The following is a 25,363-nucleotide window of genomic DNA, read 5'->3' on the forward strand; positions in this document are numbered from 1 at the left end:
AGGTTGGCAGCTCTTGTTCGCCATCTTGGGCGAGGCAGACGCGTGTGGATCTGGCTCTGAGGACAAGGCACGGCGCGGTGGCCCGCTGCGCTGGCGGCGCTCGCCTTCGGCTTGTGCTCGAGCTGCATGACGCCGCGCGCCTCCGTCAGCCGCTCAGCAAGCAGCGGCCGGGCTGCCGCTCGGCCGACCTCTCTCTCTCTCACCTCTTGGCGCGAGCGCCTCTCCCAGACGGCGAGGTCCACTCTCTGACCGCACAGCGTCAGACACACCGCTACGGCCATCAGACAGGCGGAGCATAGCCCGCTGCGTTCGGCATGTCAATCATGCAGCCCAGCGCCTACTGCGCCTTCTTCTTGGCACGCAGCTGCACCCTGGCACACGACCTGTTTCTCGGGGTCCGCTCACTCGTGCGCATGCTACACCCCACACACGTTTCGTGAGCGTAAAGCGATCTTTGTCCATGCCCGCTCGAGCGCGCGGACGCACATGGCACGGACAGGGCGGGCGGATGGTACATGCTTTTGGTGTGGGGGCCGGTGCGTGGTGTGTGTGTGGTGTGTGAGTGTCGAAGCAGATGACGTGGACGAGTGTAGAGTCGGGCATCGGTGGGCTGGCCGCGACTGCGGAGAGTGACGTAGCAAGACGTAGAAGCGTGGCTGAACAAGGACCGAGACGAGCGTGCAGAGAGGCACGGCGCTTAGACCTTGAAGCCGCGCGACTTCCTCCGGCCACGAGCCTGCTCGAACTTGCGGCCCGACGAGCGAACGTAGGGCTTCTTGTTCGTGTGCGGGCCCATGCCGAAGTGCTTGACGGCCTCGCGCGCGTTCTTGGGGCCGCGCAGGAGGATCGTGTTGGAGCCCTTGGGCGAGCGGAGCGCGAGCTGGTCGAGCGTGAGGCACTCGCCGCCGGCGGCCTCGACGCGGGCGCGCGCCGTCTTGGTGAAGCGCAGCGCAGCGATGGAGAGCTTGGGCAGCTCAAGCACGCGGTTGTCGTCGGTGATCGAGCCGACCACGACGACGGTCTTGGGGGCCTCGCCAGCCTTGGCGACGCCGCCCTGGTTGCGCGACAGGTACACGACGCGCGAGACCGACACCGGCGGGCGGTTGATCTTCGACATAAACAGGCGGCGCAGGACGACCTTGTTGAAGCGCGAGTCCGTGCGGCGGGCAAGGAAGCGGTAGAGCTGCACGCTGTGCGTCAGCAAGTGGTCTCACCAAGTAATGGGGCTGCACCGACGCAGGCAGAAGCGCACGCAGACGCCCGACATCCTGTCCTTTCAGCGCCTCTCACAGCGTCATCTGCCCGTGCCTCTCTGTCCGTCTCGTCTCGAGCTGGCCTCCGCGCCTTCCTCCATCGTCCCAACTGCCTGGCCCCTCGCTCCTGCACCAGAGGCTTCCTCCATGCCCCTCGGCCGGACCTCGTCTGTCTCCTCTTTCTTCCCAGCCAGGCGTGCTCACCTTCACGAGCAGGAGCAGGTACGGGTCCTCGCTCTTGGGCGCCGTGCGGCGCCCGTTCTTGACGTGGTGACGGGCGATGTCGATACCCTAGAGAAGCAGAAGCGTATGTCAGTGCCGCTCTCGCAACGCAGGTCAGACCTGCAGGTATGTCTTCTCCTCGCTCGCCCATCCGGCCCCATTGTCTCGCTGCAGCTCGGCCCCTCGCCCTCATGTTGCCTCTTCGCCCTCATGTTGCCTCTTCGCCCTCTTGACCAGCAATGATCCTCGACCCATCTTCCATCACATGCCGCGCCTTCCATCGCCCAGCAACGCCCGCCGCGCTGCGTTGAAGCATCTGCAAGCGACTCAAGCCAGAAGGGCGAGTCGCGGCGCAGGCCAGCAGCAGAGGGGCGACATGCCCTCGAAACAGCGCTGCGATGTGCCAGAGCAACGACTGCCGCGCTACGTGCTCGCAGCGGCGAGTGTGGTGCGGCGAGCGGAGGCGTAGAGATGGCGCGCAGTGCTCACCATGACGGAAGCTTGAGGCTGGTGGTGGGGATGGGAGGCAAGAGGCGGAGCGCACCGCCGCGCCAGCCTCGGCGGCGCAGCGCAGCGCCAGCAGCAGCCGCCGCGCCGCCAGCGCCGCGGCCGCAGCCAGCGCGAAAAGGCGCGCCGCCCGCGAAGCACTGCACGTGATGCGCGCTCGCCCGCCCTCCGCCCCGTCCCGCGACCGCCTCGGCTGCAGCGTGGGAGCAGGGCGCGACCCCCGCAGCGGCACTTCCGGTTGTGGAGCTCATCATCGCCGAGGCGCGACGTCGCGTCTGTGCACGCTTGGCGTGGCTGCTGCACTCCACTCCGCACCCCATCCACCCTTCTCACCCGCGACAGCATGGTGAGTGCACCGTGCGACGCTGCCATGACGCATCTGACCAACTCGTCGTCGCCAGGACTACGCCGACATCGACCCGCCGCGTGGCCGTGCCTCGCGCTCGCCGCGCTCGCCGTCGCCGGCGCCGCGCCGCGCCACGCCGTCCCGCTCGCCGCTGCGCAACCGCTCGCGCTCGCCCGTGCGTGACGGCGACGAGGACCGCCGCATGCGCGACCGCTCGCCGCCGCGCTTCCGCGACCGCAGCCCGCCGCGCGGCGCCTCGTACGGCCGGTGAGTGGCGGCACCCCGGACATGCTCCGCCTCCACAAGGCACATCTCGCTGACAGCGACGCCTGGCAGTGACCGCGAGCCCCTGCGCGCTCCCATTGGCCCGCCGCCGCCGCGCCCGGCGCACGCGCCCGAGAACCCCGACCCGACCAACGTCGTCGGCGTGTTCGGCCTCTCCATCCGCACCACCGAGCCCGAGCTGCACAAGGTCTTTGACGACATTGCGCCGGTCGAGAAGGTCGTCATTGTGTACGACGCACGCGTGCGTATCGTTGACAGCTCAAGCTTCAGATTTGGCGCTGATCCCCTCGCCTGCAGTCGGAGCGCTCGCGCGGCTTCGGCTTCATCACGATGAAGGACACGGCCGCCGCCGAGAAGGTCATAAAGGCGCTCAACGGCCTGGTGAGCAAGGCGCAAGACGCACAGCATGAACTTCACACTGACCACACCTCCAGGACCTGCACGGCCGCCGTCTGCGTGTCGACTTCTCCGTCACGAAGCGCCCGCACGAGCCGACGCCGGGCGAGTACCGCGGCAACCTGCGCGACGGCGACATGCACGGCGGCTACCCGCCTCGCGGCCCGCCCGGCGGCTACGACCGCTACGGCGGCCCGCCGCGTGGTGACTACGGCCCGCCGCGCGGCTACGGCCCGCCGCCGGGAGGCTTCGACTCGCGCTACGGCCCGCCGCGCGGCTACGGTCCGCCGCCGCCGCGTGGTGATGACTGGGGCCGCCCGGCGCCGCCGCGTGGCGGAGGCTGGGAGCGCGGACCGGGCGACTACAACCGCCCGCCGCCGCCGCGCCGCGATGGCCCGGACTCGTCCGAGGACTGGCGCCGCCGTCCCAGCCCGCCGCGCAGACGCTCGCGCTCGCGCTCGCCGGCTCGCCGCTCGGTGCGCCGCGAGGACTCGCCGCCGCGCCGCCTGCGTGACGACGACGACGACTTCCGTGCGGCGCCGCGTCGCCACCGCGACAGCCCGCCGGACGCCCGTCAGGAGTCTCGCCCGCTGCGCGACTGAAGGCTGCGCCGCCTCGCGATCTTACTCGCTTCCCATTCAAGAAGCCTCGCGTGCCGCTCTCGTGTGATCTTCCAAATGGCCAAGCCTGAAGCACAAGCCTTCGCCCGTCCGTGCTATGTACCAACGCGTCTCATACCGTCTCGTCCGTCCTGTCGTGCCTTCTACTTTCGCTTTCAAGTCCGCGCTGTGGGCGGAGGCATATGTCGTGTTGCGTCAAGCCCTTGTGTCTCGTTTTATTCTCGAGGCCGACCTTCGAAAATCCAGCCCCTCAACTATGCAACTCTGAAGCGCCGAGAAGGGCAAGTGCAAGCGTAAGAAGCGGACGCGGTAGAAGAGGCTCAATGTGTGACAAGAGCAAGCTCACGGGCAAGAGCAAGACGTAAGATGGCAAGCAGGGCAGCCGCAGTCGTGAGCAAGACCAGCAGGCAGAAGAGGCAGTCCGTCTCAAGCGTGAAGCAGCGGCAGTCGTGAGGCACAAGCGGAACCTGAGGCCTCCCCTGAGGTGTGTCTGCGGCTTGATGCGCTCACCTTCCCGCAGAATGAATGCAGTCGCCTTTGCGAGGGCAGCCCGTGCAATGAGATCAGGTGAGTGAAGCCTCCACAGAGCCGAGACTTGGACTCGTCTATGGACTTGCAATGAGATGAATGAGTGAACAAAGCGTGAGGTCGGCAGTGTGTCTGTTCGTCGAGCGCCCTCCAGGTCACACTGCAGGCTGCACCCAGTCTTGACCAGATCACGCAGTGCGTCGAGCAAGCGAATGATATTGAGCAGCGGGTATGAGGAAGGGCAGAGCGCGCGTGCAGCTCAGTAGACGACGACGGGCCGGGGCGGCCGGTCCGGAGTCTTCGCGATGATCCACCAGGCGTGGATGCTGAAGGAGGCGAGTCAGCGCACGAGAGGAGGGAAAGAGAGCGCGCTACGCACACGCCAGGGATCCAGCCGAGCACCCAGAGACAGATGTTGATGAGGATGTCGGCGCCGCAGCCGCGCTTGATCAGCACGGACGCTGGCGGCACGAAGCTGCGCAGGAGACAGACGTCAGCGTTGCGTCACTGCGGGAGGCACCTCGGCTGCGTACATTGCGAGGAAGTAGAGGAGCACATCAGAGGTGCTGGACGGTTCGGCTGTGCGTCGCTCGTCAGCATGTGCCACATCGCGCTGCGGGCGACCTGACTGACTGCGAGCCATGGTTGTTGGGTAGTGGATGTCACGCAGGTGAGAGCTTGTGAGTGGTGGTGGTGAGAAGGCAAGGCCTGTGCGCTCGGCGACGAGGCGCTTGCTCCCCTCTCGAGGCGGCCGCCTTGCCCAGATCTCGGCGCCGGATCATCTACGCCGCCGCCGCGGCACGCCGGCACGCTCGCGGCGCATCTCGCTCTGCCGCTGCGCCTGCGCTGCGCCGGCGATCGTGCGCTGTGGCGGCGGCGCGTGCCCTCCACTTCGTGCACCGCCACGCCAACCTCTCCTGCTTGCCGCTCACTGCCCTTGCTCTCACACACACGACGCTGAGCAATGGGTACTATTCTAGGCCGCGACTGCGTCTAGTGGTCAATGCGCACCACGACCTTGCCGGCGTGCGCGCCGCTCCACTGGTAGGCGTACGCCTCGCGCGCCTCCTTGAAGGGGAAGACCTTGTCGACGAGCGGCTTGATCTCGTGTGCCTCGATGACGCGGTTCATGTCCTCGAACAGCTCCCGAGAGCCAACGAGCACGCCGCGGTAGATGGCACGCTGCTGCAGGGCCAGCAGGCCGACATTCGGCGGCTCGCCCGCAGCGACGAAGCCAATGTCGCTCACGACGCCGCCTGGATGAAGGGTGGGGTGAGCAGGCGGCCGGACGCGTGACCCGCACACGATACGCACCAGGCCTGATGCTCTGGAATGCCTTCTCCAGAGTGCCCGGACCGCCGACCTCGAGCACATGGGCCGCGCCCTTGCCCTTGGTCACCTCGAGCACCTTCTTCTCCCAGTCCTTGTCCTTCTTGTAGTTGTGCGTGTGCAGGCGCTTCTGGTGCTCCTGCGGCACGAGCTTGCGCACCGTCTCGAGCTTCTCATCGCTCGACGACGTGATGACGACGTGGCCACCGGCGGCAAGGCCGAACTGCAGGCCGAAGACACTCACGCCGCCGGTTCCCTGTGCCACGAGCGTCTCGCCGGCCTTGAAGCCAAGCTCCTTGAGGCCGTAGAGGCCGTTCCAGGCAGTGACTGCGGCACACGGCAGCGTAGCGGCCTCCTCGTAGGAGAGGTGGTCGGGGATGCGCACGAGCGCCGTCTCAGGCAGCTGCAGGGCACATCAGCATGTGCATATCGGCACAGCATTATGTTAGCCACTCACCACGCGGTACTGCGCAAGCATGCCATCGAGACCGCCGCCGAGGCCCGACTGGATCTCAATTTGGTCCGGCACGGCGCCCTTCTGGTGCGTGGCGTTGAAGATGCTCGTGACGCGGTCGCCCGTCGACCACTCGGTGACCTCGGGGCCGAGGGCAACGACCTCGCCGGCGCCGTCAGAGAGCGGCACCAGCTCGCCCTCCTTGAGATGCAGCGGGTACAGGCCCTTGGCGATGATCTGGGAGCGTGTGTGAGCGGGCGGCGCTTCGCTCGACGACTGTGGCGAGGACGCACCAGGTCGCGGTAGTTCAGCGAAGTAGCATGGACCTTGACGAGCACCTCCTTGTGGCCGGGCTTGGGCACGTCGCCCTCCTTGAGCTCGAGGCTCTCGAAGCCCTTGCGCTCGGCGGGCGCCGGCAGCTGCCAGAAGGATGCACGGGTGGGGATCGACATGGCGTGTGGTGGTGGTGTGGTGGGGAGTGAGGGTCCGATGTCGGCCGCGCGCTGGTCTTATACCGCCGGCGTCCAGCGAGACGATGCCCGAGTCTGTGCACGCTTCGTGGCGCTTCTTCCTGCTCCGGCTCGCCGGTGCGGTCGTCGTCGGGCAGCCTCGGCGTCTCGGGCATAAGATCGCGCCATGATGTGGAGGTGCACGCAAGCGCCACGGTACACGCACACGCTCGCCGAGCTCGTCCCCGGCCGCGGGTGGATCCCGCTCGCTGCCTGCATGCTGACCTCCTTCTTCCTGGCTTGGCCGTTCACGGCCGTAGCGAGGCAGATGCCCTGCAGCTCACCGAGCCAAAAGGGCTGGATGCTGCTGGCCGCCGGGCGCGCCGGCGAAATGCGGTTGCGCGCGGATGTGAGCGTCGAGCGAGGAGCTGGGAGCTCGAGGTGTTGTTGCGCAGGTCGCATCGCCTCTGCAGGCCGGACGTCGTCCTGGCCCAGCGCATGATCAGTGAAGGTGCTCATCATGGGAGAGCAGTCAGCCTCCTGGCGAGAGCACTTAGATCACCCGACATCGCGTGCCGTCGCAGGCACAGCAGACGTGGCGCATCGCTCGCAGGCGGTGTCAGTCAGAGCATGCGGCTCGCTGCCGCGAGGAGGCGAAAGTCGCACTGCCCATGGCCGTTGCCGCGAATGGGGCGCTGCCTGGGCGTGGAAGGCAGGCGACGATGGCGGAGCTGCGCAGCTGCATCATGGCGTACGCGGCAGATCATGGCGCGGCGGTAGGCGAGCTGTGGCCGCGCGGCGCTGCATCCGCTCCTCTCGCGCGCGCCGCGGCGCGCCGCCGGCTGCTGAAGCGTCGCTGTCGAGGGCTCGGCCCGGCTGCAGCAGATTCGCAGATTCGCGCGGCTGGGCTCGCACTCTCACACTCCCACATCCGCCTCGCCTTGCCCGCCGCTCGCCGCTCTTTCTTCAGCCCATACCCGCAGAGCCTCCTGCACCACTAGTCCCCACTCCGGCTCCTCCGACGCGCCCATCATGACCGGCGAAGGTGCGCCCTTCGCGCAGTCGACTGCACACGAGTGCGGCCCGGCTGACTCGCACGCATTGCGGCGCTCTCTCCGCAGGCTGGCTCTTCCTGCTCGCCGTGCTGCTCGCAGCCGGCCTGCTCTTTACCATGGTCTTCTATGTGCGTCGCAGCGCGCGGACGCGCGGGATGAAGAGGGGCGGGAGAGGCTGGGCGCGGGTCGAGGAAGGAAGCGGCAGCGGCATGCGCTCAGACAGGGTCGACGCGCAAGCGCAGTGCGCGCTTTCGATGGCGAGCAGTCGCAGGAGCAGGGCATGGTGTAGCCTGCGTTTTAGGAAGAGCGGACAAGACAGGAGAGAGGTAGCGCGGCGCGAAGGCATTGCGGCACTGCGCCGTGCTCGGCGGGACGGATGTCTGGCCTCGCAGCGTGCAGTGTCTGCGCAGCAGAGCCGCTCGCAGCGTAGTGGCGCGAGAGCGGTCATCAGCTGTACCTCTCTGTGAGTAGTCGCTGACCTGCGGCCCTCCGCGCACAGATCATCATGTTCTCCGACCTCGAGTGCGACTACATCAACCCCATCGACCTCTGCAACAAGCTCAACCAGGTGCGTGCAGAGCAGCTGCGAGAGAGACAGTGCCAGCGCGGAGCTGGGAACGTGCTGCTTGGAGGAGCGGACGCGGATAGGGCGAGCAACTCGGTCTGTGCTGGGACTGCGGATGGGCAGCTGCCTCGTGCTGCGAGTGCGGTAGCGGCAGCGGGTCTCAAGCCGGACGCATGTGTCGCCATGTCTAGCAGGCGTGTCCGCAGAGGAGAGGCCCTGCTTTCCAGGTCGCGCGCCTTCTTCGGCTCGGCGAGAAGCCCTGTCGCTCTGAGTGTACGCCTGCTACGGCTCGTCTGGAGTCCGGTACGACACAGCGCGACGAAGGCTGCGGGTCCAAAGAGGTGCGAAGGCAACGGAAAACTGGCGCGCAAGACGCGGTACTTCTTGCGCATCGTGCGGCAAGAGACCTCGTACATCGCAGGGCGCTCTCAGGCGCATAGAGGCAGCGTTCTGGAGGAGGCACGCAGCTGCAGCTGTCTCCCCTCTTGCGACTCTCATCTGCGCTGCGTTGCATGCTGACATGTCCTCGCCGCAGTTCACGCTCCCGGAGATGATCGCGCACGCCGTCCTGACCGTCTTCTTCCTGCTTGGCGGGCAATGGGTTGCATTCCTGTTGAATGCGCCGCTCGTTGCCTTCAACGCAAACAAGTGCGTCTGTCCGCCACGCTCACTCGCTCTGTGCGCTGACGCGTGCCCGCAGAGTCATGAACAAGAACCACATGCTCGACGCCACGGAGATCTTCCGGACGCTGAGCGGGCACAAGAAGGAGTGCTTCGTGAAGCTCGGCTTCTACCTGCTCTCCTTCTTCTACTACCTGTACCGGTGCGTGCTGGCGCTGCATCGCTGCCGTACTTCCGCTGACCACGCGCTGCAGGATGATCGTGGCGCTCATCGGCGAGACGGACAGCGCATAGATGGGCAGTGTGTGGCGCGCACCTTGGATGGACGACGGCTGCCCTGCCAGTGCGCGCTCTCGTGCGCTCGCACTGGGCAAGCCGGCTGGACAAAAGGGAAAGCGGGCGGAGGCAGCGCGGGCGGGACGGAGGCGGGCGCGTCTCTCACACGAAGCTCAGAGGCTTGGCCTGCGACACGAATCCAGACTCCTCTCGCAAAGCCTAGCACGCGGCGCGGTCTGAAAGCGAGGCTGGATTGTACAAGAGCGGAGCAGATGGTCGGTAACGGGGGCGTGAGGCAGACCGGGAGCACAGATAGATGTAGGGGTGGGACAGGTCGTGCAAGGAAGCGGAGCCGGCGAGAGATGTCTGCGCTCAGCGGCTGCGCGACGTGCCCTTGCCACGCTTGCCGGCAAAGAGCCATTTCGCTGCAGAGACGAGGCGAGGTCAGCAAGGCGAATGCAGACACCACAGCAGCAGCACTCACGCATCTTCTCCTTGATGGCGCGGTCGGACTCGGATGCCTTGGCGAGACGGTTGCGCTCGCGCAGCGACAGGTCGTGCAGGTCGCGCGCCTTGCGGATCTGTGCCGGGCCCTGGAAGCCCTCGGTCTGCCGGTTCTTCGACGGCGTGCGCACGGGGCCGGCGCGTGCCGACGGCCGGCCGCCGGACTTTGTGGTTGTGCCGATGCCGGCAGTGGCCGAGCGCACCGTGGCCAGACGCTTGCCGGCGTTGCTCTTGCGCGACTTGGCGCCCCGGGCAGACGCGGCAGCGTCGTCGACGTCCATCGACTCGTCCTCGTCGGACCAGGCGGCCGAGTCGTCGGCGGCGCCGGCCTCGCTGTCCACCTCCATCTCCTCGGCCTCCTCTCCTGTGCGCTTCCGCTTGCCGGCCGTAACAGTGATGCCCTTGGCCTTGGCGAGGATCTCGGCGCGCGCCGTGATGCTGCTCGGGTCGATGCCGAGGCTGCGCAGCTTCTCCTCCATCTCGCCGAGCGTGCGCGACTGCATCTTGCGCGGCACGCGTGCGCGCGCCTTGAGCGACTTGCGGTCCTGGCTCATCAGCTTCGCCTCGTCCTTGCGCTTGCGGATCGACTCGGCCGCTTCCCGCACTTCCCGCTCCTCGTCCTCCTCCTCCTCCTCCTGCTCGACGTCGTAGAAGCCCTCGGCCTCGAGCCGCTCCTCCTCCCGCTCGAGCTCCTCGAGGCGCTCCATGATGTCCGGGTCGACAAAGTCGGCGATGTTCTTGCCGTGCGCGAACTCGGGAATGACGTCCCAGCGCTCCTCCTCGGGGATGAGGTAGTTCTTCTTGAGGTCGATGTTGTGCACACCGGCACCGCCGCGCTCCTCCTGCTCGTCGCGCTCGAGGCGGCGGCGCTCCGGGTCGTTCTTGTCGTACTTCTTGCGCGTCGCCACGCCGGCCGGGATGAACGGCTTGCGCTCGATGTCGTCGCGCGCCTTGGGCTGCGAGACGTGCACGCGGTTGAGGATGGCATCCACCTTGCCGCCCTTGCTCTTCGCCTCGACACGTGTCTCGAGTAGCGCGTCGCACGCCGTGTTGCGCGCCGCCATCACGCCCTCCTCGGTGAAGGTGCTGATCTCCGCCATCACGACCTTGCCGTCGCTGTCGTCAGCCAGGCTGCGCACAAGCGCCGCACGCTCCGGCTCGAGGTCGCTCAGGCGCCGCACATCAATCTTGTTGATGATGAGCATCGTCGGCTTGTTGGCGAAGAGCGGCTTGATCGAGTTGAACAGGGCGACCTGCGCCTCGATGGTGTAGCCGCACTGCTCGCTCAGGTCCATGAAGTACAGCACGGCGGAGCGCAGATGCGCGAGCGCGGTGATGGACTGCATCTCGATGGTGTTCATCTCCTCGAGCGGGTGGTCGAGGATGCCGGGCGTGTCGATGACCTGCCAGCGCAGGTATTTGTAGTCCATGTGGCCGACGAAGAGCGACTTGGTGGTGAAGGCGTACGGCTGCACGTCGACGTCGGCGCGCGTGACCTTGTTGATGAAGCTCGACTTGCCCACATTCGGGTAGCCGCAGATGAGCAGCGTGCGCGTCGAGGGGTCGATCGACGGCAGACGCGAAATGTGCTGGCGCACCTGCTCGAGGTAGGCGAGCGGGTCCTTCTGCCGGCGCATGATCGTCGCCATGCTGCGCGCCGCCAGGTGTGAGCGCCCTGCTCTGCTGCACCCACCAATCTGCTCTACACGCCAGCCTGTCTGCTGTCACTCACCGACCAAGCGCAGCACGCTTCAGCTGCTTGCAGCGGTACAGCGAGTCGCCGAACTTGATGAGGCGCGTGTAGTCCTTGGCCACCTGGTCGATCAGGTGGCGCGCCGTGTTCAGCTGGCCCAGCGCCAGCTTGTAGTGGTTCTTGTCGTACAGCACGCTGGCAGACGGTCAGCCGAGCTCAAGAGCGGGGGCGTCATGGCGGCGACTCACTTCATCAGCGACGAGATGAACGGGTGCAGGTTCTGTAGAGGTGCGGCGTCAGACGAGGCAGCGCAGGTGCCGGCGCCGCCGCAGCACGCACGTCAAGGATCGGGAACTCGGCGAGGATGGCGTCGAGCTTCTCGCAGAAGGCATCGCGCGTGAACATGGCCTTGCGCATGTAGAACGACCTGATACGAGTGATCTTCCTGCAGCACAGAGACGCCAGTCAGCAGCAGCAGCAGCGGGCGCTGACCCTCGCAGGCCCACGCACCATCCCGGGTGCACGACGGTGGGCGTCTTGCGCTGCGTCTTGCTCAGCACAATGTCGAGGAACTGCGCCGCGCTCGGCACGGGCGCGATGTTGGGGCGGAAGGTGGCCATCGTGGCGTGCGGGGTGTGGCTCGGAGAAGGTGCGGGAGAGGGGGCGCTCGCAGAGGGCGGGCGGTGCGCGCGGGCGAGAGAGCTCGCAGGGCCACGACTAGACGGGGCCGATCAGAGAGGCACGAGTGGAGTGCCGGTGCGAGTGAGGCGAGAGGAGGCAGCGGCTCAGAGCTGCGCTGCGAGGAGTGGGAGGCGGGAAGAAGGGTGGTCGGCGCCGTCGTCCACGGCAGAGGCGGCACAGCAGCAGCCACCGGCTGCCGAGCGGCGCCTCGCCGAAGCGCCGCACAATTCGCGTGAGCTTTTTTGGCGCTTACCTAAGCACACGCGCGCACCCTGAGCCGGTGAGAGCGGCCCGAGATGCACTTTCCGCGCCTCCCTCAGAGCCCTCTGCCTCGCACACAAGACCGTCAAACCTCGCCGAACGCAAGCGGAGAGACGTGGACGGAAGCAGCTCAGTGCAGCTGGCTCAGAGCAGCGCTAGGTCCCCGAGCATAGCAGACAGGCCGGACGATGGCGTCGAGCCTCGCATCAGCGGCAGGATGGCGCAGTGCTGCTCGCCCCGCCTGGTCGTGGGCGCAGACGCCGCTGCGCAGCCTGCTTGCCTCGGGTCTGGCTCCACCGTCGTGTTCATGTCCTCGCCGAACTGTGGCCTCTAAGACACCACGGGCGACTGCTGAGCCGCCGGCGCTGCATGCCTTCGAGACAGAGGTGGAGACTGATGCGCACAGTGCGTTGCGTGGGCAAGCGAGAGACGAGGCCGGCTTCAGCTTACTGAGTGCTCCTGTAGTGCACATGCTCGCATCGCCGCTCAGACGCTGCGCTGTCTCGCAGGCCGTGCTGCCCTCCGGTGCGTCTGAATCAGCTTCAGTCAAGGCTTCTCAGCTGACACACCTGCAGCTCTGATGATGCGTCTTGAGCCGGTCGACCTGCCGGCCTCTGAGGCGAGCGACAAATCTGACAGCACGCGAGCAGAGGAAGCCACAAGTCCAGGTGACGAAGGCTCTCCTGCGGCTTCGAAGGCAAAGGCAGAAGCTCTGGGCCCCGACGTGGAGATCGCTCCGGCAGAGGCGATTCGACAGCGCATACTGCTCCCGTCCAAGCTACCGTCAACTCAGCGGACATTGGGCCGGCATGGGCGTGGAGTCTGGGTCTCGCTTGACCACGAACTCGCCAGATTGGCGACGGTGCGGGGTGAGTGAACAATCGACTTCAAGCGGCGTGATGCTGCTCTTACTCACACCTCTTTGCGCAGGCGTGAACCGCAGACATGTCGGCTGTGCACCGCCGCCCGAGAATCTGCCCTCGCTGATCTCCGACGAGCTATGCAGGCAGCTGCTAGACACGGCGAGATCTTTGCACGGTGCCAAGGCGGGCAGGAAGCAAAATTGGCTCGTTCGGCGCGTCAAAGGCCGCGCCTGGCAGGAGCTGCTCGGCGTCACCAGCCAGGAACACGATGCGCTCGCTACGGACACGCCAGACGACGCCGTCTGGCAGGCCCGGCAACAGGTCTCGGCCGTCCTGGTCTTCCCGGGCGAAAACGCGCCAAGCCCGTTCCCAGACGACCTGTCCGGCTCTGCGCCTCCAACCGAAGGGAACAGCACGCCGCAGGCTGATCAGTCTCCGCCTTCGGACCTGCCTCCCGCGCTTCGACACATGAGCACGCCGCCAGTCTACGAGATGGCGAAGCTCCTTCCTGCGGCTGCAGTGCAGACGCTTCATGAAGCTCTGCGCGCTGTCAGCATCAATCTGCAGCAGACCAAGCCGGCTAAGGTCTCCAAGACTCAGGCCGAGCGCACAGATGCTGCGGCCGAGGGCTTAGCAAACGCATCAGCGCAGAGCAGCAAGCCACGCGTGATCGCTCTCCAGCGAAGCGCCACGATTGTCCCTTTCGCCATTGCGCTGCATCGACTCGCGCTCTGGCAAGGCCCGTAGGTAGCACGGTCGCACCGCCAGTTGTCTTCATGATTGATTCTATAATGCACACTTGAGCCATGCGACAAGCGAGCGAGCGGTGCGGCTCTCGGCATCTCCCTCGCCCGTCTCGGTGTACTGCAGCTCGCGCAAGGCCCGCTCAGTCTCCTGCTGGGTGTCCGCTGGCGTCTCGCCGCCCTCTCGCAGCGGCGCAGTTGCCAGCGTGTCGTAGCGTGCACCTGACATACGAGCCACGACGGCCCGGATGGCTGTCTCATCGCCGGCGGCTGACACGTCTGCCAATGTCGCCTCTTCGATGACGCCGCCTTTGACGCGGAGAGCGAGGCTGAAGCTTGCGTTCCGAAGATCGGCTGCGCTGGCCTTGGCCGCAGCGGCATCGAAGCGCAGCTCGTGCGTGAACTCGGGTGTCTGTCCGTGCGTCCACTGCCAGCTGCGAAGCTCCTCGCGTCCCTTGACGAAGCGCTCTTCCTGAGCAATCGCATGCGTCTCATCGACATGCTCGACGCGGCCTGATCCATAGACGCGGGCGAACTCGGCGCTGACGCTCTCTTCGAATACCTCGTGCGTCAGGGCGTGTGCCCGATGCGGATACGCCGTCGATAGGTTGACGACGGGAGACGGCACGGATGCCACGCCCTTGGACACCAGTGCAGCGCCGCGAGCATCATGCAGACTCGAGCCGAGCGCCGAGAGCTGCGCCGACAAGAGCATCGTGCCGTGGTGGTACGCCCGCGCGCTGATGAGCTTGTACGCGCTGCCTGAGACCTTGCGTTCTGCGCCTTGATCCGCCGCAGCGCTGCCACCCATGCGCACGCGGACGCAGATGTCGTTGCGCGCATTGACGTATGCACCGCTGGGGGTGCCGAGTAGCTGGTCTGACACGGCGGAAGGGTCTGCCGGCGCTGTCAGCTCGATTGGCGCTGCATTGAGCGCACGGACGACGAGCTCCGAGTGCGTGGCACGCAGAAAGTCATCGCGGGCTACGTGAAAGGAGTAATTCGAGTTGCCCAGGTCCTGTGGGCGGTCACCGTCCAGTCGAGCATTGTCAGCGGCTTAGTGCAGGGACGTCTCCGGCGCGTGGCTGTTCTCCACGCACATGATAGACAGCGCCACCACCGCTTCTCCGCCGTGTCCACTGCAGGCCGAGTCGCCGCATCTCGCGCACATCGAGCTCCTTCCATGGATTCTGATTGCGCCCGAGCACGACGCACGGCGTGTTGCGGTAGATGAGGCAGAGTGGCGCGTCTGCTGGCCGCGTACGGAACAGATGCTCCTCGAGCGTCAGGTTGAAGCTTGGTGACGTCGAGCGCGACAGATAGACCTGTGAAGCACGTCTCAGCATGCGGGTGAAGCAGAAGAGACGGGCCATGGCGCACCTCGGGCGCGCCGCCGCTGCGAGTAGAGGCGGAGCGGGAGGCGCCTATCCGGGGCACTGGCTGAGCCAGACGTGGCAGGCCTGCAGGCGCGAGGCGCCGCAGTGCAACACCGTGGCAGGACATGGCTTGTCCGAGCGAAGTAGCAGCCTCAACGACGGCGACGCTGCGGTCTTGCGATGCAGTGGCAGCAGAAGCAGGCTGTTGGAGAGAGCTGCAAAGAAGCGGCCTCAGCGCCGCGCCGCGGCGTGGCTGCGCGCAGAGCGCAGGTGTTGGACTCCACCGCCGGCGGGGGAGTCGCGACGCGCCAGCGGACGCGTTAAGAGCTGCGCAGGTGCCGTGGCGCAGCTCGAGCTTGGGCCGCCGGCTCCTCCTTCTGCTCCACACTACTCCCCTGGCTGCTCTTGCTCTGCACGTCTGCCGCAGCACAGCCCTTCTCTCCCGCACAGCTCGTGCGCCATGCCCCGCCGCCGCGCGACCGGCTCGTCGTCGACGGTCAAGGATGCCTCGCCACCCGAGGCCGCGCCCGTGGTGAAGCGCAGCCGCAGGGTGGCGCCTGCCACGCAGGACGACGAGGGCGAGCAGAGCAGCAGCCCGCAGGGTGCCAGCGCTGCATCGCATCGCAGCAAGCGCAGGCGCGCGGACGATGACGATGAGCTGGAGGAAGACGAGCAGGACGAGGGCGCCGCCAGCGGCGACGACGCCGCGGCAGCAGCAGAGGAGGACGAGGCGGCGGACGAGGAAGAGCAAAGCGCCGCAGCAGGCCCTTCGCGCTCGTCGCGGCGCTCCGGCGGAGCCAACGGAGTAGACCAGGAGCGGGACAAGGACGGGTGAGCCGACTCCATGCCTCCCTTGACCGCGCAGGCCGGCGCTGAGGCCCTCCACCGCCAGCTTCCTGCCTGGCGCAATCGTGCGCGTCAAGCTGCTCCACTTCGTCACGTACGACGCAGTCGAGTTCCGCCCCGGCCCGTACCTCAACATGGTCATCGGGCCGAACGGCACGGGAAAGTCGACGGTCGTGTGCGCCATTGCGCTGGGCCTCGGCTGGAAGCCGGCTGTGCTGGGCCGCGCCAAGGACGTGGCGGCCTACGTGAAGCAGGGCTACGACGACGGCTCCATCGAGATCGAGCTGAAGGGCCCGAAGGGCAAGAGCAACCTGATCATCAAACGCTTCATCAGCAAGCGCGACAACAAGTCCGACTGGCAGCTCAACGGCAAGAAGAGCACGCAGAAGGACGTCACCGCCAAGGTCGCCGAGCTCAACATTCAGATCGAGAATCTCTGCTCGTTCCTGCCGCAGGACAAGGTCGCCGACTTCGCGCGCATGGCACCGCCGGAGCTGCTCAAGGAGACGCAGCGCGCCGCCGGCGAGGAGCGCCTCAGCGAGTGGCATGCTAAGCTGATTGAGCTCGGGAAGGGCGACCGCGAGCTGTCGGAGAGCCTCGACAAGGAGAAGAGCGAGATGCAGAACCTGCAGGAGCGCAACGACGTGCTGCAGCGCGACGTGCGCAGGTACGAGGAGCGTCGAAAGATTGAGGATGCCGTGAGTGGCCTGGCGCGCCTCAACACCAGTCAAGCTCTGCTCTAACACGCCTTTGCCTCAGATCGAGAATCTCAAGGTGGCCATCCCCTTCGCCAAGTACGCCGAGATCAAGGCCCGCTACGACGAATGCAAGAAGGACCGCGACGCCCGCAAGAAGGAGCTGCTCGAGCTGCGCAAGGAGCAGGAGCCGACGGAGACCATCCTGGAGTGAGTGCTGCCGTCGTGCTGCGTGCTCTCCACCGTGCTGATCCCCTGCCGCAACCAGGGAGCTCACGGACTACAAGGAGAAGATCGAGCTGCGCCGCAAGGCCGTCGAGAAGTCGATCGAGAAGGACGTGCGCGCGCTGACCAAGCGCCAGGAGTCCATTGACGTGCTGGTGAGCGTCACGCTGTGCCCTCGCGCAGCTGCGGATGCTCATATGCCGCGTGCGTGTGCAGGAAGGCAAGATGTCCGACACGACAGAGAAGCTCGACACTGTCAAGCGCCGCGAGCTCGAGCGCACGCGCCACATGAAGACGCTTCAGGACTCTATCCGCGATCTGCAGGCAGGCCTCGGCGACGAGTCGCCGCGTCAGGAGACTGCTGCGCTCGACCGCTCGCTGGTGCGTCTATGCCCAGCTGTCGCGAGCGTCTTGCCTGGCCAGTGCTGACACGCCTTCATGCTTCAGCGTGAGGTCAAGGAGAAGATCCGCACCATCACGCGCGACAACCGCGAGAAGCAGACGGCGATGGAGGAGATCGCCAACGACTGCCGTAGTCTGCACCGGCAGAAGACGGAGATCACGCAGAAGTGAGCAGAGCACTGCTGCGCCTGCGTTGCCCTGCTGACACGCGACTGTGCCAGACTAACTGAGCTCGACAATGTCAAGGGCCGTCGGCTGAAGATCCTTGAGCAGGCCGACAACCAGGCCTTCCGCGGCGTCATGTGGCTGCGCGAGAACCAGGGCATGTTCCAGGAGAAGGTCTACGAGCCCGTCATGCTCGAGCTGTCCATCAACGACACGCGCCGCGCCGCCGCGGTGGAGAGTTGCATCAACTGGCAGTCCATGCGTGTGGGTGCTGCTCGACGAGCGCTAGCTAGCGGCCTCGCGCTGACATGTCTCGCCCCTGCAGACCTTCGTGTGCCAAACACGTGCGGACTACGACCTGTTCACGCGCGAGCTGGTCGACAAGCAGAAGCTGCGTCTCAACGTCGTCGAGCAGGAGGGCGGCAAGACGCTGTCGCAGCACAACCGCCCGTGCTCGCAGGAGAAGGTGAGTGTCAGCCAGCAGCCTGACAGTCGCTTGCGTGCTGACAAGCGATGCGGCTCAAGCTCGAAGAGCTAGGCTTCCAGGCCTTCGTCATCGACCTGATCGACGGGCCGGAGCCTGTGCTCAACTACCTGTGCAGCAGCGCCTACCTGCACACCATCGTGAGCAGCACGGCTGTAGTACTGCCGACTTTGCTGACCTGTTCCGCTTCAGCCCGTCGCCGCGGATGAGCGCGGCGTGAACGCGGAGGCGGTCGAAGAGTCGCGCCTGTTCAAGCGCTTCATCGTCGGCCAGACGAACCACACGATCTCGTACTCCAACTACGGCAACCGCTCGGCGCAGACGCTGTCGCGCGGCCTGAAGGACGCTCGCACGTTCAATGTGTCCGGTGAGCTCCTTTGCGGCCCTTGGCTGGTCATCGCTGACGGCCTTGCGCGACAGTCAACGTGCAGGAGAAGCGGCAGCTTGATGAGCGCATGCAGGACTTCGCTGACAAGCTCAAGTCGAACGAGAAGGACCAGGGCAAGCTGCAGAAGGAGCTGCAGGTCAACCAGAAGAAGCTTGACGAGCTGGAAGCACGCAAAGTGAGAGCTAGCTGCGCGTGGCCTTGCAGAAGCGTGTCTGCTGACCTTTGCGCTAGAACGAGCTTGAAGAGGAGCGAGTCGAGGTGCAAGGCGCTCGCAACAGATGGGAGAAGGCCAAGGTGGCGCTTGGTGAGCACGTCCGAGGCGCTGCACGCGCAGGCTGCCTTTGCTGAGCCCGCCCACCAGACACCAAGCGCGTGTCGCTCAAGAGAGAGCAGGAGAAGCCCAGCAGCGCCGTCGAGCGCCAGAAGCTCAAGGAGACCGTTGTCGAGCTCGTCCGGAAGCATGCTTCGGTGACCCAGGAAGTCAAGGTGAGCGAGCTCGCGAGCTAAGTTCTCTCCCGCCCGTCTCGCTGACGCTGCACTGCTCTTAGGCCTACATCACGCAGCAGGTCAAGCTTCGTGCTCAGCACGAGTCTTTGATCCTGCAGGGTTTGCAGCACGACGGCAAAGTGGCTGCTGTGCGTGCGCTGCTCAAGGCGCAGGCTGCCAGCCACAAGGACGCAGAGCGAGCTCTGGAGCACGGTGAGCGCTTGTGTCGTCCGCATGCTGCCGCCGTCGTGCTGATGCTCGCCTCGCAGCCGCCGCTCTGCTGCATGAGGTCAAGGGCCAGGCTACCAAGGCGCAAGCCTATGCGATGACCATGTACGACAACCACGAGCAAGCCTTTGTCACTGGGGCCCTCGAGGCATCCGTCAGTGTAGCGCATGCGTCTGCTCTGCCGCCTGCTCACATCTCGCACATTGCTTCCAGATGGACCGGAGCGTGCAGGAGCTCGAGGATGAGCTCATTGCAAACAAGGCGCAGCTCAACCTCGTCTCGGGCGTCAGCGCCGGCGTGATCGAGACTTACAACAAGCGCAAGAAGCTGGTGCGTGAGACGCTGTGGTGCAGATGAGCAACCACTGACAGCGGGCCGCAGATCGACGCTCTAGAGAAGAAGGTCAACGAGAAGGAGACCGAGAAGGCGCGCTCGGAAGCGGCGCTCAAGAAGTACAAGGTACGACGCTGCGCTCGTCTGCCCCTCACGGCCGCTGCTGACAAGCTCGCAGGACCGCTGGCTCTCGGCGCTCACTGAGCTCGTCTCGGCGGTCAGCGAGAAATTCTCGCAGGCATTTGAGCGTGAGTCGCCGTCGCGCGCCGACGCCGAAGCCGGCAGCTGACGCCCTCTCCGCAGGCATCGGCTGCTCAGGCGAGGTCCGCATCTCCGAGAACGCAGACTTTGACCTCTGGGGCATCGACATCCTCGTCAAGTTCCGCGACACGGAGGCCCTGCAGCTGCTCACCGGCCAGCGACAGTCGGGCGGCGTGAGTCGGACGCTGCGACGGTCGCGCAGAGCAGCCGGCTGACTTTGCCCACAGGAACGCTCGCTGTCGACGATCCTGTACCTCATGAGCCTCACGGAGCTCAGTCGCAGCCCCTTCTCGCTCGTCGACGAGATCAACCAGGGCATGGACCAGCGCGCCGAGCGTGCCGTGCACGACCAGATGGTCGAGGTGACGTGCAAGGACACCGCGAGCCAGTGCGTCTCGCCTTCGGCACAACTGCAAGAGCGCGGACTGACGCTCGCACTGCAGGTACTTCCTCATCACGCCCAAGCTGCTGCCCAACCTGCGCTTCCACGAGCGCATGAAGGTGAGCCGTGCCGTCACGCTGCTGCTGCACTCTGCTCATCCGTGCGTTCAGGTCCTCATCATCAACAACGGCGAGTGGCTGCCCGAGACGTTCAACTGTGAGTGTCGCAGATAGCAGCCGCGGCGTGCGCCTCTTGACATGCGTGCCCTGCGCAGTCGGCTCGTACATCCAGCGCAAGAAGCGCCGTCTCACCTCGTCCAACGCCGTCGCCAGCGCTGCCTGAGCGCTTCCATCACACGTTCCGGCCTGTCACCATACCACCGCGTCACATCCCTGTACTACACCCATCGCTGCGTCCGTCCGATCACCATCTCCATCAACGCGACCCTCTCGTCCTGCGCCCTGGCTCTCTCATGACCCGCTGGCCATGCCTCACGCCACAATCGGTTGGGTGAAGGATGAATTCGAGCTCCCCTCACGCCGACAGCGAGGTCGACGCTGGGTAATGCGTGCGCACGCCTTGCTTTGATCGGTTCATCGCAGAGTGAAGAAGCGGCCCGCCGCAGACGCAGAGGACGCGCTTAGTACAGGCGGATCGGCTTGCCCATCGAGCTCTTCACGTGGAGAGACTTGATGTTCTGCCACTGCTTCTTGAGCAGCGAGATGAGGAAGTTGATGGCCAGCATCACGTTGGCGAGCAGCTGGTCGTCGGACATCTGGATGTTGCCGATGGCGACGCCGAGGCAGAGCACCTTCTTCAGCTGGAACTTGATCGTCGACTTGACCTCCGTCACGCGCTTCTCGAGGTCGTCGGCGTGCGAGACGGGCGTGGGGAACTTGCCGGCCTTGGACAGACCGGGGCCGAGCAGACGCGGGATCTGCTTGATCAGGGCCTCGGAAGCCAGGAAGGCGTTGTACTTCTTGGCCAGCTGCGGGTGCACCAGGTGTGAGACACCGCTCCGCCGACAGCACACATCGCCTGCCCCTCCTTCGCTCTGCACGCCACTCACCTTCTTGACGAGCTTCTTGTTCTTGTTGAGCTTCTTCAGGTCCTCAACAGTCATGAACTCGAGCTCAATCAGCTTGGCGCGGTCGACGTCGGCGGCGTCGGCAAGAATGCACATCGACATGCGCGGGCGCGGAACGTGCGGCAGCTTGATGGTGCCGCTGAAGCGCTTGTCGCGCTGCGGGTCGTAGTTCTTGAGTCCGATCTGCAGCTCGACGGTCTCGTAGAAGTTACGCTTCTTCTCCTGCGAGGCCTGGAGCAGGCCCTGAAGCTGCGTGCGCACTTGGGAGACCGAGATCTTGGACACTGCGGGCGCGCATGGTGAGCCAGGGTGCGCAGGGACGGCCACAGCAGCAGCGCGGGGACTCACTCTTGACGGTCGCTCGAGGTTGATGGTGAGGAGATGAGCGAGAGGCGCCGGCGCTGCGAAAAGGCAGCCAGCGGCGCCGCGCCACGCCAGCCGGCCGGGAGGCGCAGGCGCGTGCGACTCCCGCGTCTCGCCTTCTCTCTTTCCGCCCCGCAGCCCCGTTCAAGCCATTCACGTGATGCTTCCCACGGTCCGGCGCCCGCTGCCCCACGCTGCGCCCAAATCCCTCCTCGCTCCTTCCTCGCTGCGCCTCTGCACCTCCATTGATCTGCCGTGGCCACCTGAGCCGACATCCCTGCGAGAAGCGCCACCGACAGCGTACTGGCATGACAACAGACATAGTTGAGAAAGCGACAGCCTCGGCCAGGAAGCAAAGAGAGTGTGTCAGACAAGCGGCTCGAGGAGCAAATGGGATGGCGACGGCGAGCGGGCGTGAAGGGCTACAGGCGTCGGACATGAGGAGGAATGCGAGGCGAGACAGAAAGGTCATACGAGACATGCGCAAGGAGGGGGGGAGGGGGGAGAAGTGGCGTACGCCAGCGCCGCCGAGCCTTGCGAGAGAGAGGCGTGAAGATGGGATGCGACGGCCGCCATTGACGAGACCGCACGGCGCCATCACTCTGCAGCTGGCTCGGCGGCATCGCGACGGACCTCTTGCGGCGATGGCTCCGTGCGCTTCGCCTCGTCGTGGTGCTTGTCTGCGTCGCTGCGAGGGAGCGCGACGTCGCGCACAGCGTGGATGAGGGGCTCGCGCTTGTCGACGTCATCATGGTCGGTGTCGATGATGTCGCGACGACCGCCCGAGCCGTTCCAGTCGGTCGCGCACCACCAGCAGCTGAAGGGCGAGTGCTTGTCGGCGTCAAGGTCGCGGCGAGTGCCAGAGCCGACGAAGTTGTGAGCCTTCCACCAGCTGAAAGGCTCGCGCTTGATGGCGGTGACGTCGCGGCGAGAGCTGGAGCCGGTGAAGCGATGCTCCTTGTCCCAGGTGTGTACGTCACGCCTGTCGAGCGGCTGGCCGCCGGCGGTGGCGTTGCGCTCCGAGAGGTGCTGTTCGCCAGCCTCACGGCGAGGCGGGGCCCAGGGGCGCGGGAACCATGGGCTGAAAGGGCTGCGCGGCGCCAGCCAGGCGTCGTCGATGTCACGGCGGTGAGAGCCCCACGGACCCCACTGGCCCGTCCACCACGAGCCGAATGGCTCGCGCACTGCCAGCGAGGCGTCTTCGGTGGCACGGCGGTGAGAGCCCCACGAGCCCCACTGGCCCACCCACCACGTGCCGAATGGCTCGCGCGCTGCGAGCGAGGCGTCTTTGGTGTCACGGCGATGAGCCCACTTGCCGGTCGTGCGCCAGACGGCGAAAGGGCTACGGCCTGCGAGTGTTGCATCGTCGGCGGCGCGGCGGTGACCGCCCCAGCGGCCCTTGTCGAGCCACCAGTTGAACGGGTTGCGGGTTGCGAGTGTCGGGTCGGCGGCGTCGCTGCGGCGACCGTTCCAACGACCAGCATCGAGGAGCTTCCAGCTGAACGGACCACGGCTTGCGAGGTGGGCGTCGGCAGCGTCACTGCGGCCGCCGATCCAGGGACCAGAAGTGCGCCACCAGCCGAAAGCGGCGCGGCGTGCGAGCGCTGCGCCGAGCGTGTCGAAGCGGCGACCGATCCAACGACCGGAGTCCTTCCACCACGCGAAGGGGCTGCGACCGATCCAGCGATGAGTGCCCTTCATCGTGGCGAACGGGCTGCGACGGTCACCGGCAGGGTGATGCCACCATGGGCTGGCCCACAGGCTGGCGCTGAACGGCGCACGGCTTGCGACCTTGTGGGACACGCCGGGATTGTCGAAGCTGCTGGACGGCGGCTGGTGGACAATGTCGCGCTTACGGTGGCCGGCGCCCCAGTTGAAGGGGCCCTTGACGAAGATCCAACCGAACGGTCCGCGCTTTGCGGGCGAGACGGCGTCGAAGTCGCGCTTGTGGCCGGCCGACCAGGCCTGGCTGCCCTTGATGTCGACCATGCCGAAGGCGTTGGCATCGCGCTCGGCCGGCGAGACGTCGCGGAGGTGCGTAGCAGCATTGGCTTGAGCGGCGCTGGTCCCAGGAGTTGCACCGGCCCAGATGTCGACCCAGCTCGTGGCGAGGCTGAACGGCGAGCGCTTTGCTGCAGAGTGATCGTCGCGAGAGAAGCCGGCCGTCGAACCTACGGAACCGACGGCCGCGCCGTCACCGACACTGGTAAAGCCGACCATGTTGGCCGCCGCGAACACGGCGAAGGGCTTGCGCTTCACCGGCGAGTTGTCACGACGACCATCTCCGGCGCTGGTCCAGCCGACCTTGCTCTCCTCCCACAAGGCGAACGGCTCGCGCTTCGCCGCCGAGTCTTGCGGCGCCACGGCGTCGCGAGGCAGGATCGGTGCGCCGACAAACGGTCCGAAGAGCGGCCTCTGCGATTGAGTCAGCACAATGCAGAGCGCGAGGAGCCAGACGCTGCAACACAGGACTGACCTCATGCTCAGCGGGGACCGGCAGCGCAAAGACACACGAGGCCACGACGAGCAGGCAGACGACGATGTAGAGACGCATGATGCTGTGCTACGCCCCGGCGCGGGATCGACGGGGAGAGGCAGCGAGCGTTGACCGATCCGGAGCGAGACGTATGGTGGATGATGAGGAGCGTTGTGTTGCAGAGCCGGGACCAGACGCAGACGGGACGAGATGACGGTAGCAACGGAGGGAGAAGGCGCGGCCAACGCGTCTCTTGAGAGGCGGTGCGCTTGCAGCGAGGTGAGCTGGACACCGCTGGCCTGCAGTCTGCGAGCGCCATCGACGAGCACCCTCCTTCTCTGCAGCAGGCGCTCTGAGGAGCCGGCTCGTGTCCGTCTCCTTGCGCGCCGCTGCAATCGCGTGGGCGCAGCTGCTCGGTCTCGAGAGACGTTCCCTGCGCACCACTTGCCAGGCTCCCGCGCAGCAGCAGGCCGTCACTGTGCCCTGCTCCCATGCCCCACATCACTTCTCCCTCTCGCTCCTCGTCATGCCACAAATGCCCTCGGGCGCACGCCCTGCCCGTCTCCTGTCTCTCGTGCTCAAGCCGGCCGGAGTGTGGAAGTGGTGCCGCAAACGGAGCAGCAGATAGGCAGCACAGCGCTCTCCTCTCGCCTGCGCTGCTCGTGGCGTGCTCATCAGCGCTGGCCGGCGGCGCTGCCGTCTGCAAGAGAGGGGTCAGCGCGGCTTGCCCGATGGCGCAGCGCCGTGTATACGAGCGATAGCGGCCGAGAGTGTGTGGCACTCGATGTGTACCTGCTGCGTCATGGGCGCCACGTGGCCCTGGGCACGGCGTCAGGAGGTGCCCTCCTTTGGGCACATCGATATCTTCGTCAGCTCTGCCTCACGCTGGCCGGCCGCTTTGCCCCCGTGGCGCGGCTGCAGGTACGTGTGGACGAGTGGCATTCGCAACTCCGCTTCGCAAAAGAACGACGACGACGTTCCCGACCCCGCGGGCGTCGCGGAAGTGATGCTCAGCCCGGCTCCGTGGCGCATGCCGGCGGTGTTCAGCCCGCTCTGGCCGGCGGCAACGCAGCAGGCAGCACGGCCGCAGAGCCGTGAGCTAATGTCGGGCACAGCTCCTCTGCGGCGCTCGGTGTCCCAGCCGCTGGCAGTGATGAGAGCCCTGTGCTGCGTGCGTGCGCTGGCTGCGCGGCGTGCGACCTGAGGGGCGATGAGCGCGGCGGCGAGGAGGTGGGAGTCAGGAACAGAGAGCGGCGGCGGCGCGGCGCGCTGAGTGCCTCGCTCGCCCCTGGCCCCTGAGCGGTGCCGTGCCGGCGCTGCCGCTGATGCCGCGCCCCTCTGCACTGCGCCACCACACCCCTCAGCAATCGCGCAAGCCAGCCACTCGCCGCACTTCGTCTCACGGCCGGCTGCGTACGCTCGTCCGGCTTGAGCGGCTTCAGCTCTGCTCCTGTGCGCCTCGGGGCATCCCTGCGCCGGCGCCGGCGCACAAATGCATCGTCCTCAGCCCACGCT

General features: G+C 66.2%; 13 protein-coding genes across 13 annotated transcripts; 6 read left to right on the forward strand and 7 right to left on the reverse strand.

The window, feature by feature from the left end:
• Positions 1-447: 447 nt before the first annotated feature.
• On the reverse strand, positions 448-1,986 carry FA09DRAFT_331786 (60S ribosomal protein L18). Its single transcript, XM_025743178.1, has 3 exons — positions 1,965-1,986; positions 1,458-1,544; positions 448-1,183 (listed from the first exon to the last, which is right to left on the reverse strand). The coding sequence occupies exons 1-3, from the start codon at positions 1,965-1,967 to the stop codon at positions 698-700; spliced, it is 576 nt and encodes a 191-aa protein (XP_025596110.1). The 5' UTR covers positions 1,968-1,986; the 3' UTR covers positions 448-697.
• A 442-nt stretch (positions 1,987-2,428) lies between these two features.
• FA09DRAFT_282462 (RNA-binding domain-containing protein) lies at positions 2,429-3,128 on the forward strand (the record flags this gene model as incomplete). Its single annotated transcript, XM_025739830.1, has 4 exons — positions 2,429-2,503; positions 2,675-2,863; positions 2,917-2,994; positions 3,048-3,128. Coding segments are annotated over 4 exons (423 nt in total), but the record flags the coding sequence as incomplete, so codon positions are not given.
• FA09DRAFT_127053 (hypothetical protein) lies at positions 3,044-3,711 on the forward strand. Its single transcript, XM_025739063.1, has one exon. It carries the CDS (start codon positions 3,147-3,149, stop codon positions 3,609-3,611), a length of 465 nt encoding a protein of 154 aa, XP_025596112.1. The 5' UTR covers positions 3,044-3,146; the 3' UTR covers positions 3,612-3,711.
• A 544-nt stretch (positions 3,712-4,255) lies between these two features.
• Positions 4,256-4,800, reverse strand: FA09DRAFT_362510 (UPF0057-domain-containing protein; the record flags this gene model as incomplete). Its single annotated transcript, XM_025745481.1, has 4 exons — positions 4,256-4,483; positions 4,537-4,632; positions 4,691-4,736; positions 4,791-4,800. The coding sequence occupies 4 exons, from the start codon at positions 4,798-4,800 to the stop codon at positions 4,417-4,419; spliced, it is 219 nt and encodes a 72-aa protein (XP_025596113.1). The 3' UTR covers positions 4,256-4,416.
• Positions 4,801-5,150: 350 nt separating this feature from the next.
• Positions 5,151-6,392, reverse strand: FA09DRAFT_300767 (GroES-like protein; the record flags this gene model as incomplete). Its single annotated transcript, XM_025740347.1, has 4 exons — positions 5,151-5,413; positions 5,472-5,889; positions 5,944-6,177; positions 6,234-6,392. 4 exons carry the CDS (start codon positions 6,390-6,392, stop codon positions 5,151-5,153), a joined length of 1,074 nt encoding a protein of 357 aa, XP_025596114.1.
• Positions 6,393-7,358: 966 nt separating this feature from the next.
• On the forward strand, positions 7,359-9,022 carry FA09DRAFT_344164 (hypothetical protein). Its single transcript, XM_025744638.1, has 6 exons — positions 7,359-7,434; positions 7,511-7,572; positions 7,944-8,012; positions 8,545-8,657; positions 8,710-8,832; positions 8,885-9,022. The coding sequence occupies exons 1-6, from the start codon at positions 7,422-7,424 to the stop codon at positions 8,922-8,924; spliced, it is 420 nt and encodes a 139-aa protein (XP_025596115.1). The 5' UTR covers positions 7,359-7,421; the 3' UTR covers positions 8,925-9,022.
• Positions 9,012-11,933, reverse strand: FA09DRAFT_331789 (putative NOG1-nucleolar G-protein required for 60S ribosomal subunit biogenesis). The gene is made up of 6 exons (XM_025743179.1): positions 11,614-11,933; positions 11,443-11,548; positions 11,352-11,383; positions 11,143-11,298; positions 9,391-11,060; positions 9,012-9,331 (listed from the first exon to the last, which is right to left on the reverse strand). The coding sequence occupies exons 1-6, from the start codon at positions 11,721-11,723 to the stop codon at positions 9,279-9,281; spliced, it is 2,127 nt and encodes a 708-aa protein (XP_025596116.1). The 5' UTR covers positions 11,724-11,933; the 3' UTR covers positions 9,012-9,278.
• Positions 11,934-12,515: 582 nt separating this feature from the next.
• FA09DRAFT_340779 (hypothetical protein) lies at positions 12,516-13,655 on the forward strand (the record flags this gene model as incomplete). Its single annotated transcript, XM_025744355.1, has 3 exons — positions 12,516-12,570; positions 12,621-12,914; positions 12,976-13,655. 3 exons carry the CDS (start codon positions 12,516-12,518, stop codon positions 13,653-13,655), a joined length of 1,029 nt encoding a protein of 342 aa, XP_025596117.1.
• A 20-nt stretch (positions 13,656-13,675) lies between these two features.
• On the reverse strand, positions 13,676-15,292 carry FA09DRAFT_362515 (hypothetical protein). Its single transcript, XM_025745482.1, has 3 exons — positions 15,032-15,292; positions 14,752-14,976; positions 13,676-14,669 (listed from the first exon to the last, which is right to left on the reverse strand). The coding sequence occupies exons 1-3, from the start codon at positions 15,152-15,154 to the stop codon at positions 13,695-13,697; spliced, it is 1,323 nt and encodes a 440-aa protein (XP_025596118.1). The 5' UTR covers positions 15,155-15,292; the 3' UTR covers positions 13,676-13,694.
• Positions 15,293-15,917: 625 nt separating this feature from the next.
• Positions 15,918-20,155, forward strand: FA09DRAFT_300922 (P-loop containing nucleoside triphosphate hydrolase protein; the record flags this gene model as incomplete). The annotated part of the gene is made up of 20 exons (XM_025740353.1): positions 15,918-16,571; positions 16,633-16,778; positions 16,837-16,954; positions 17,010-17,174; positions 17,241-17,362; positions 17,417-17,624; positions 17,686-17,826; positions 17,886-17,984; positions 18,037-18,211; positions 18,265-18,407; positions 18,470-18,536; positions 18,594-18,718; positions 18,781-18,931; positions 19,029-19,276; positions 19,328-19,405; positions 19,458-19,527; positions 19,583-19,713; positions 19,768-19,928; positions 19,984-20,041; positions 20,093-20,155. Coding segments are annotated over 20 exons (3,123 nt in total), but the record flags the coding sequence as incomplete, so codon positions are not given.
• Positions 20,156-20,350: 195 nt separating this feature from the next.
• FA09DRAFT_321961 (ribosomal protein L1) lies at positions 20,351-21,384 on the reverse strand. The gene is made up of 3 exons (XM_025741035.1): positions 21,358-21,384; positions 20,992-21,293; positions 20,351-20,910 (listed from the first exon to the last, which is right to left on the reverse strand). Coding segments are annotated over exons 1-3 (651 nt in total). The 5' UTR covers positions 21,359-21,384; the 3' UTR covers positions 20,351-20,562.
• A 585-nt stretch (positions 21,385-21,969) lies between these two features.
• Positions 21,970-23,926, reverse strand: FA09DRAFT_340783 (hypothetical protein; the record flags this gene model as incomplete). The annotated part of the gene is made up of 2 exons (XM_025744356.1): positions 21,970-23,787; positions 23,849-23,926. 2 exons carry the CDS (start codon positions 23,924-23,926, stop codon positions 21,970-21,972), a joined length of 1,896 nt encoding a protein of 631 aa, XP_025596121.1.
• Positions 23,927-24,132: 206 nt separating this feature from the next.
• On the forward strand, positions 24,133-24,644 carry FA09DRAFT_127449 (hypothetical protein). Its single transcript, XM_025739064.1, has one exon. It carries the CDS (start codon positions 24,340-24,342, stop codon positions 24,607-24,609), a length of 270 nt encoding a protein of 89 aa, XP_025596122.1. The 5' UTR covers positions 24,133-24,339; the 3' UTR covers positions 24,610-24,644.
• The last annotated feature ends 719 nt before the right edge of the window (positions 24,645-25,363 follow it).

The sequence above is a fragment of the Tilletiopsis washingtonensis genome (genome assembly GCF_003144115.1).
Source record: "Tilletiopsis washingtonensis strain MCA 4186 unplaced genomic scaffold FA09scaffold_20, whole genome shotgun sequence".
Classification (NCBI taxonomy): Eukaryota; Fungi; Basidiomycota; class Exobasidiomycetes; order Entylomatales; genus Tilletiopsis; species Tilletiopsis washingtonensis.

What these genes read in the sequence shown, in the direction of transcription:
- FA09DRAFT_127449 (XM_025739064.1), top strand. Translation starts at nt 24,340, where the DNA reads ATGCCCCACATCACTTCTCCCTCTCGCTCCTCGTCATGCCACAAATGC.
- FA09DRAFT_321961 (XM_025741035.1), bottom strand. An exon ending in ACAAGAAGCTCGTCAAGAAG is followed by an intron (nt 20,911 to 20,991) that starts GTGAGTGGCGTG and finishes GTGCACCCGCAG; the next exon opens with CTGGCCAAGAAGTACAACGC.
- FA09DRAFT_344164 (XM_025744638.1), top strand. An exon ending in TCTGCAACAAGCTCAACCAG is followed by an intron (nt 8,013 to 8,544) that starts GTGCGTGCAGAG and finishes TCCTCGCCGCAG; the next exon opens with TTCACGCTCCCGGAGATGAT. An exon ending in TTCTTCTACTACCTGTACCG is followed by an intron (nt 8,833 to 8,884) that starts GTGCGTGCTGGC and finishes CACGCGCTGCAG; the next exon opens with GATGATCGTGGCGCTCATCG.
- FA09DRAFT_331789 (XM_025743179.1), bottom strand. Translation starts at nt 11,723, where the DNA reads ATGGCCACCTTCCGCCCCAACATCGCGCCCGTGCCGAGCGCGGCGCAG. An exon ending in ACCGTCGTGCACCCGGGATG is followed by an intron (nt 11,549 to 11,613) that starts GTGCGTGGGCCT and finishes TCTGTGCTGCAG; the next exon opens with GAAGATCACTCGTATCAGGT. An exon ending in AAGCGTGCTGCGCTTGGTCG is followed by an intron (nt 11,061 to 11,142) that starts GTGAGTGACAGC and finishes GGCGGCGCGCAG; the next exon opens with CATGGCGACGATCATGCGCC.
- FA09DRAFT_127053 (XM_025739063.1), top strand. Translation starts at nt 3,147, where the DNA reads ATGCACGGCGGCTACCCGCCTCGCGGCCCGCCCGGCGGCTACGACCGC.
- FA09DRAFT_362515 (XM_025745482.1), bottom strand. Translation starts at nt 15,154, where the DNA reads ATGTCCTGCCACGGTGTTGCACTGCGGCGCCTCGCGCCTGCAGGCCTG. An exon ending in GCAGCGGCGGCGCGCCCGAG is followed by an intron (nt 14,977 to 15,031) that starts GTGCGCCATGGC and finishes CGTGCTTCACAG; the next exon opens with GTCTATCTGTCGCGCTCGAC. An exon ending in GTGGTGGCGCTGTCTATCAT is followed by an intron (nt 14,670 to 14,751) that starts GTGCGTGGAGAA and finishes GACCGCCCACAG; the next exon opens with GACCTGGGCAACTCGAATTA.
- FA09DRAFT_331786 (XM_025743178.1), bottom strand. An exon ending in ACCTGCTCCTGCTCGTGAAG is followed by an intron (nt 1,184 to 1,457) that starts GTGAGCACGCCT and finishes CACAGCGTGCAG; the next exon opens with CTCTACCGCTTCCTTGCCCG.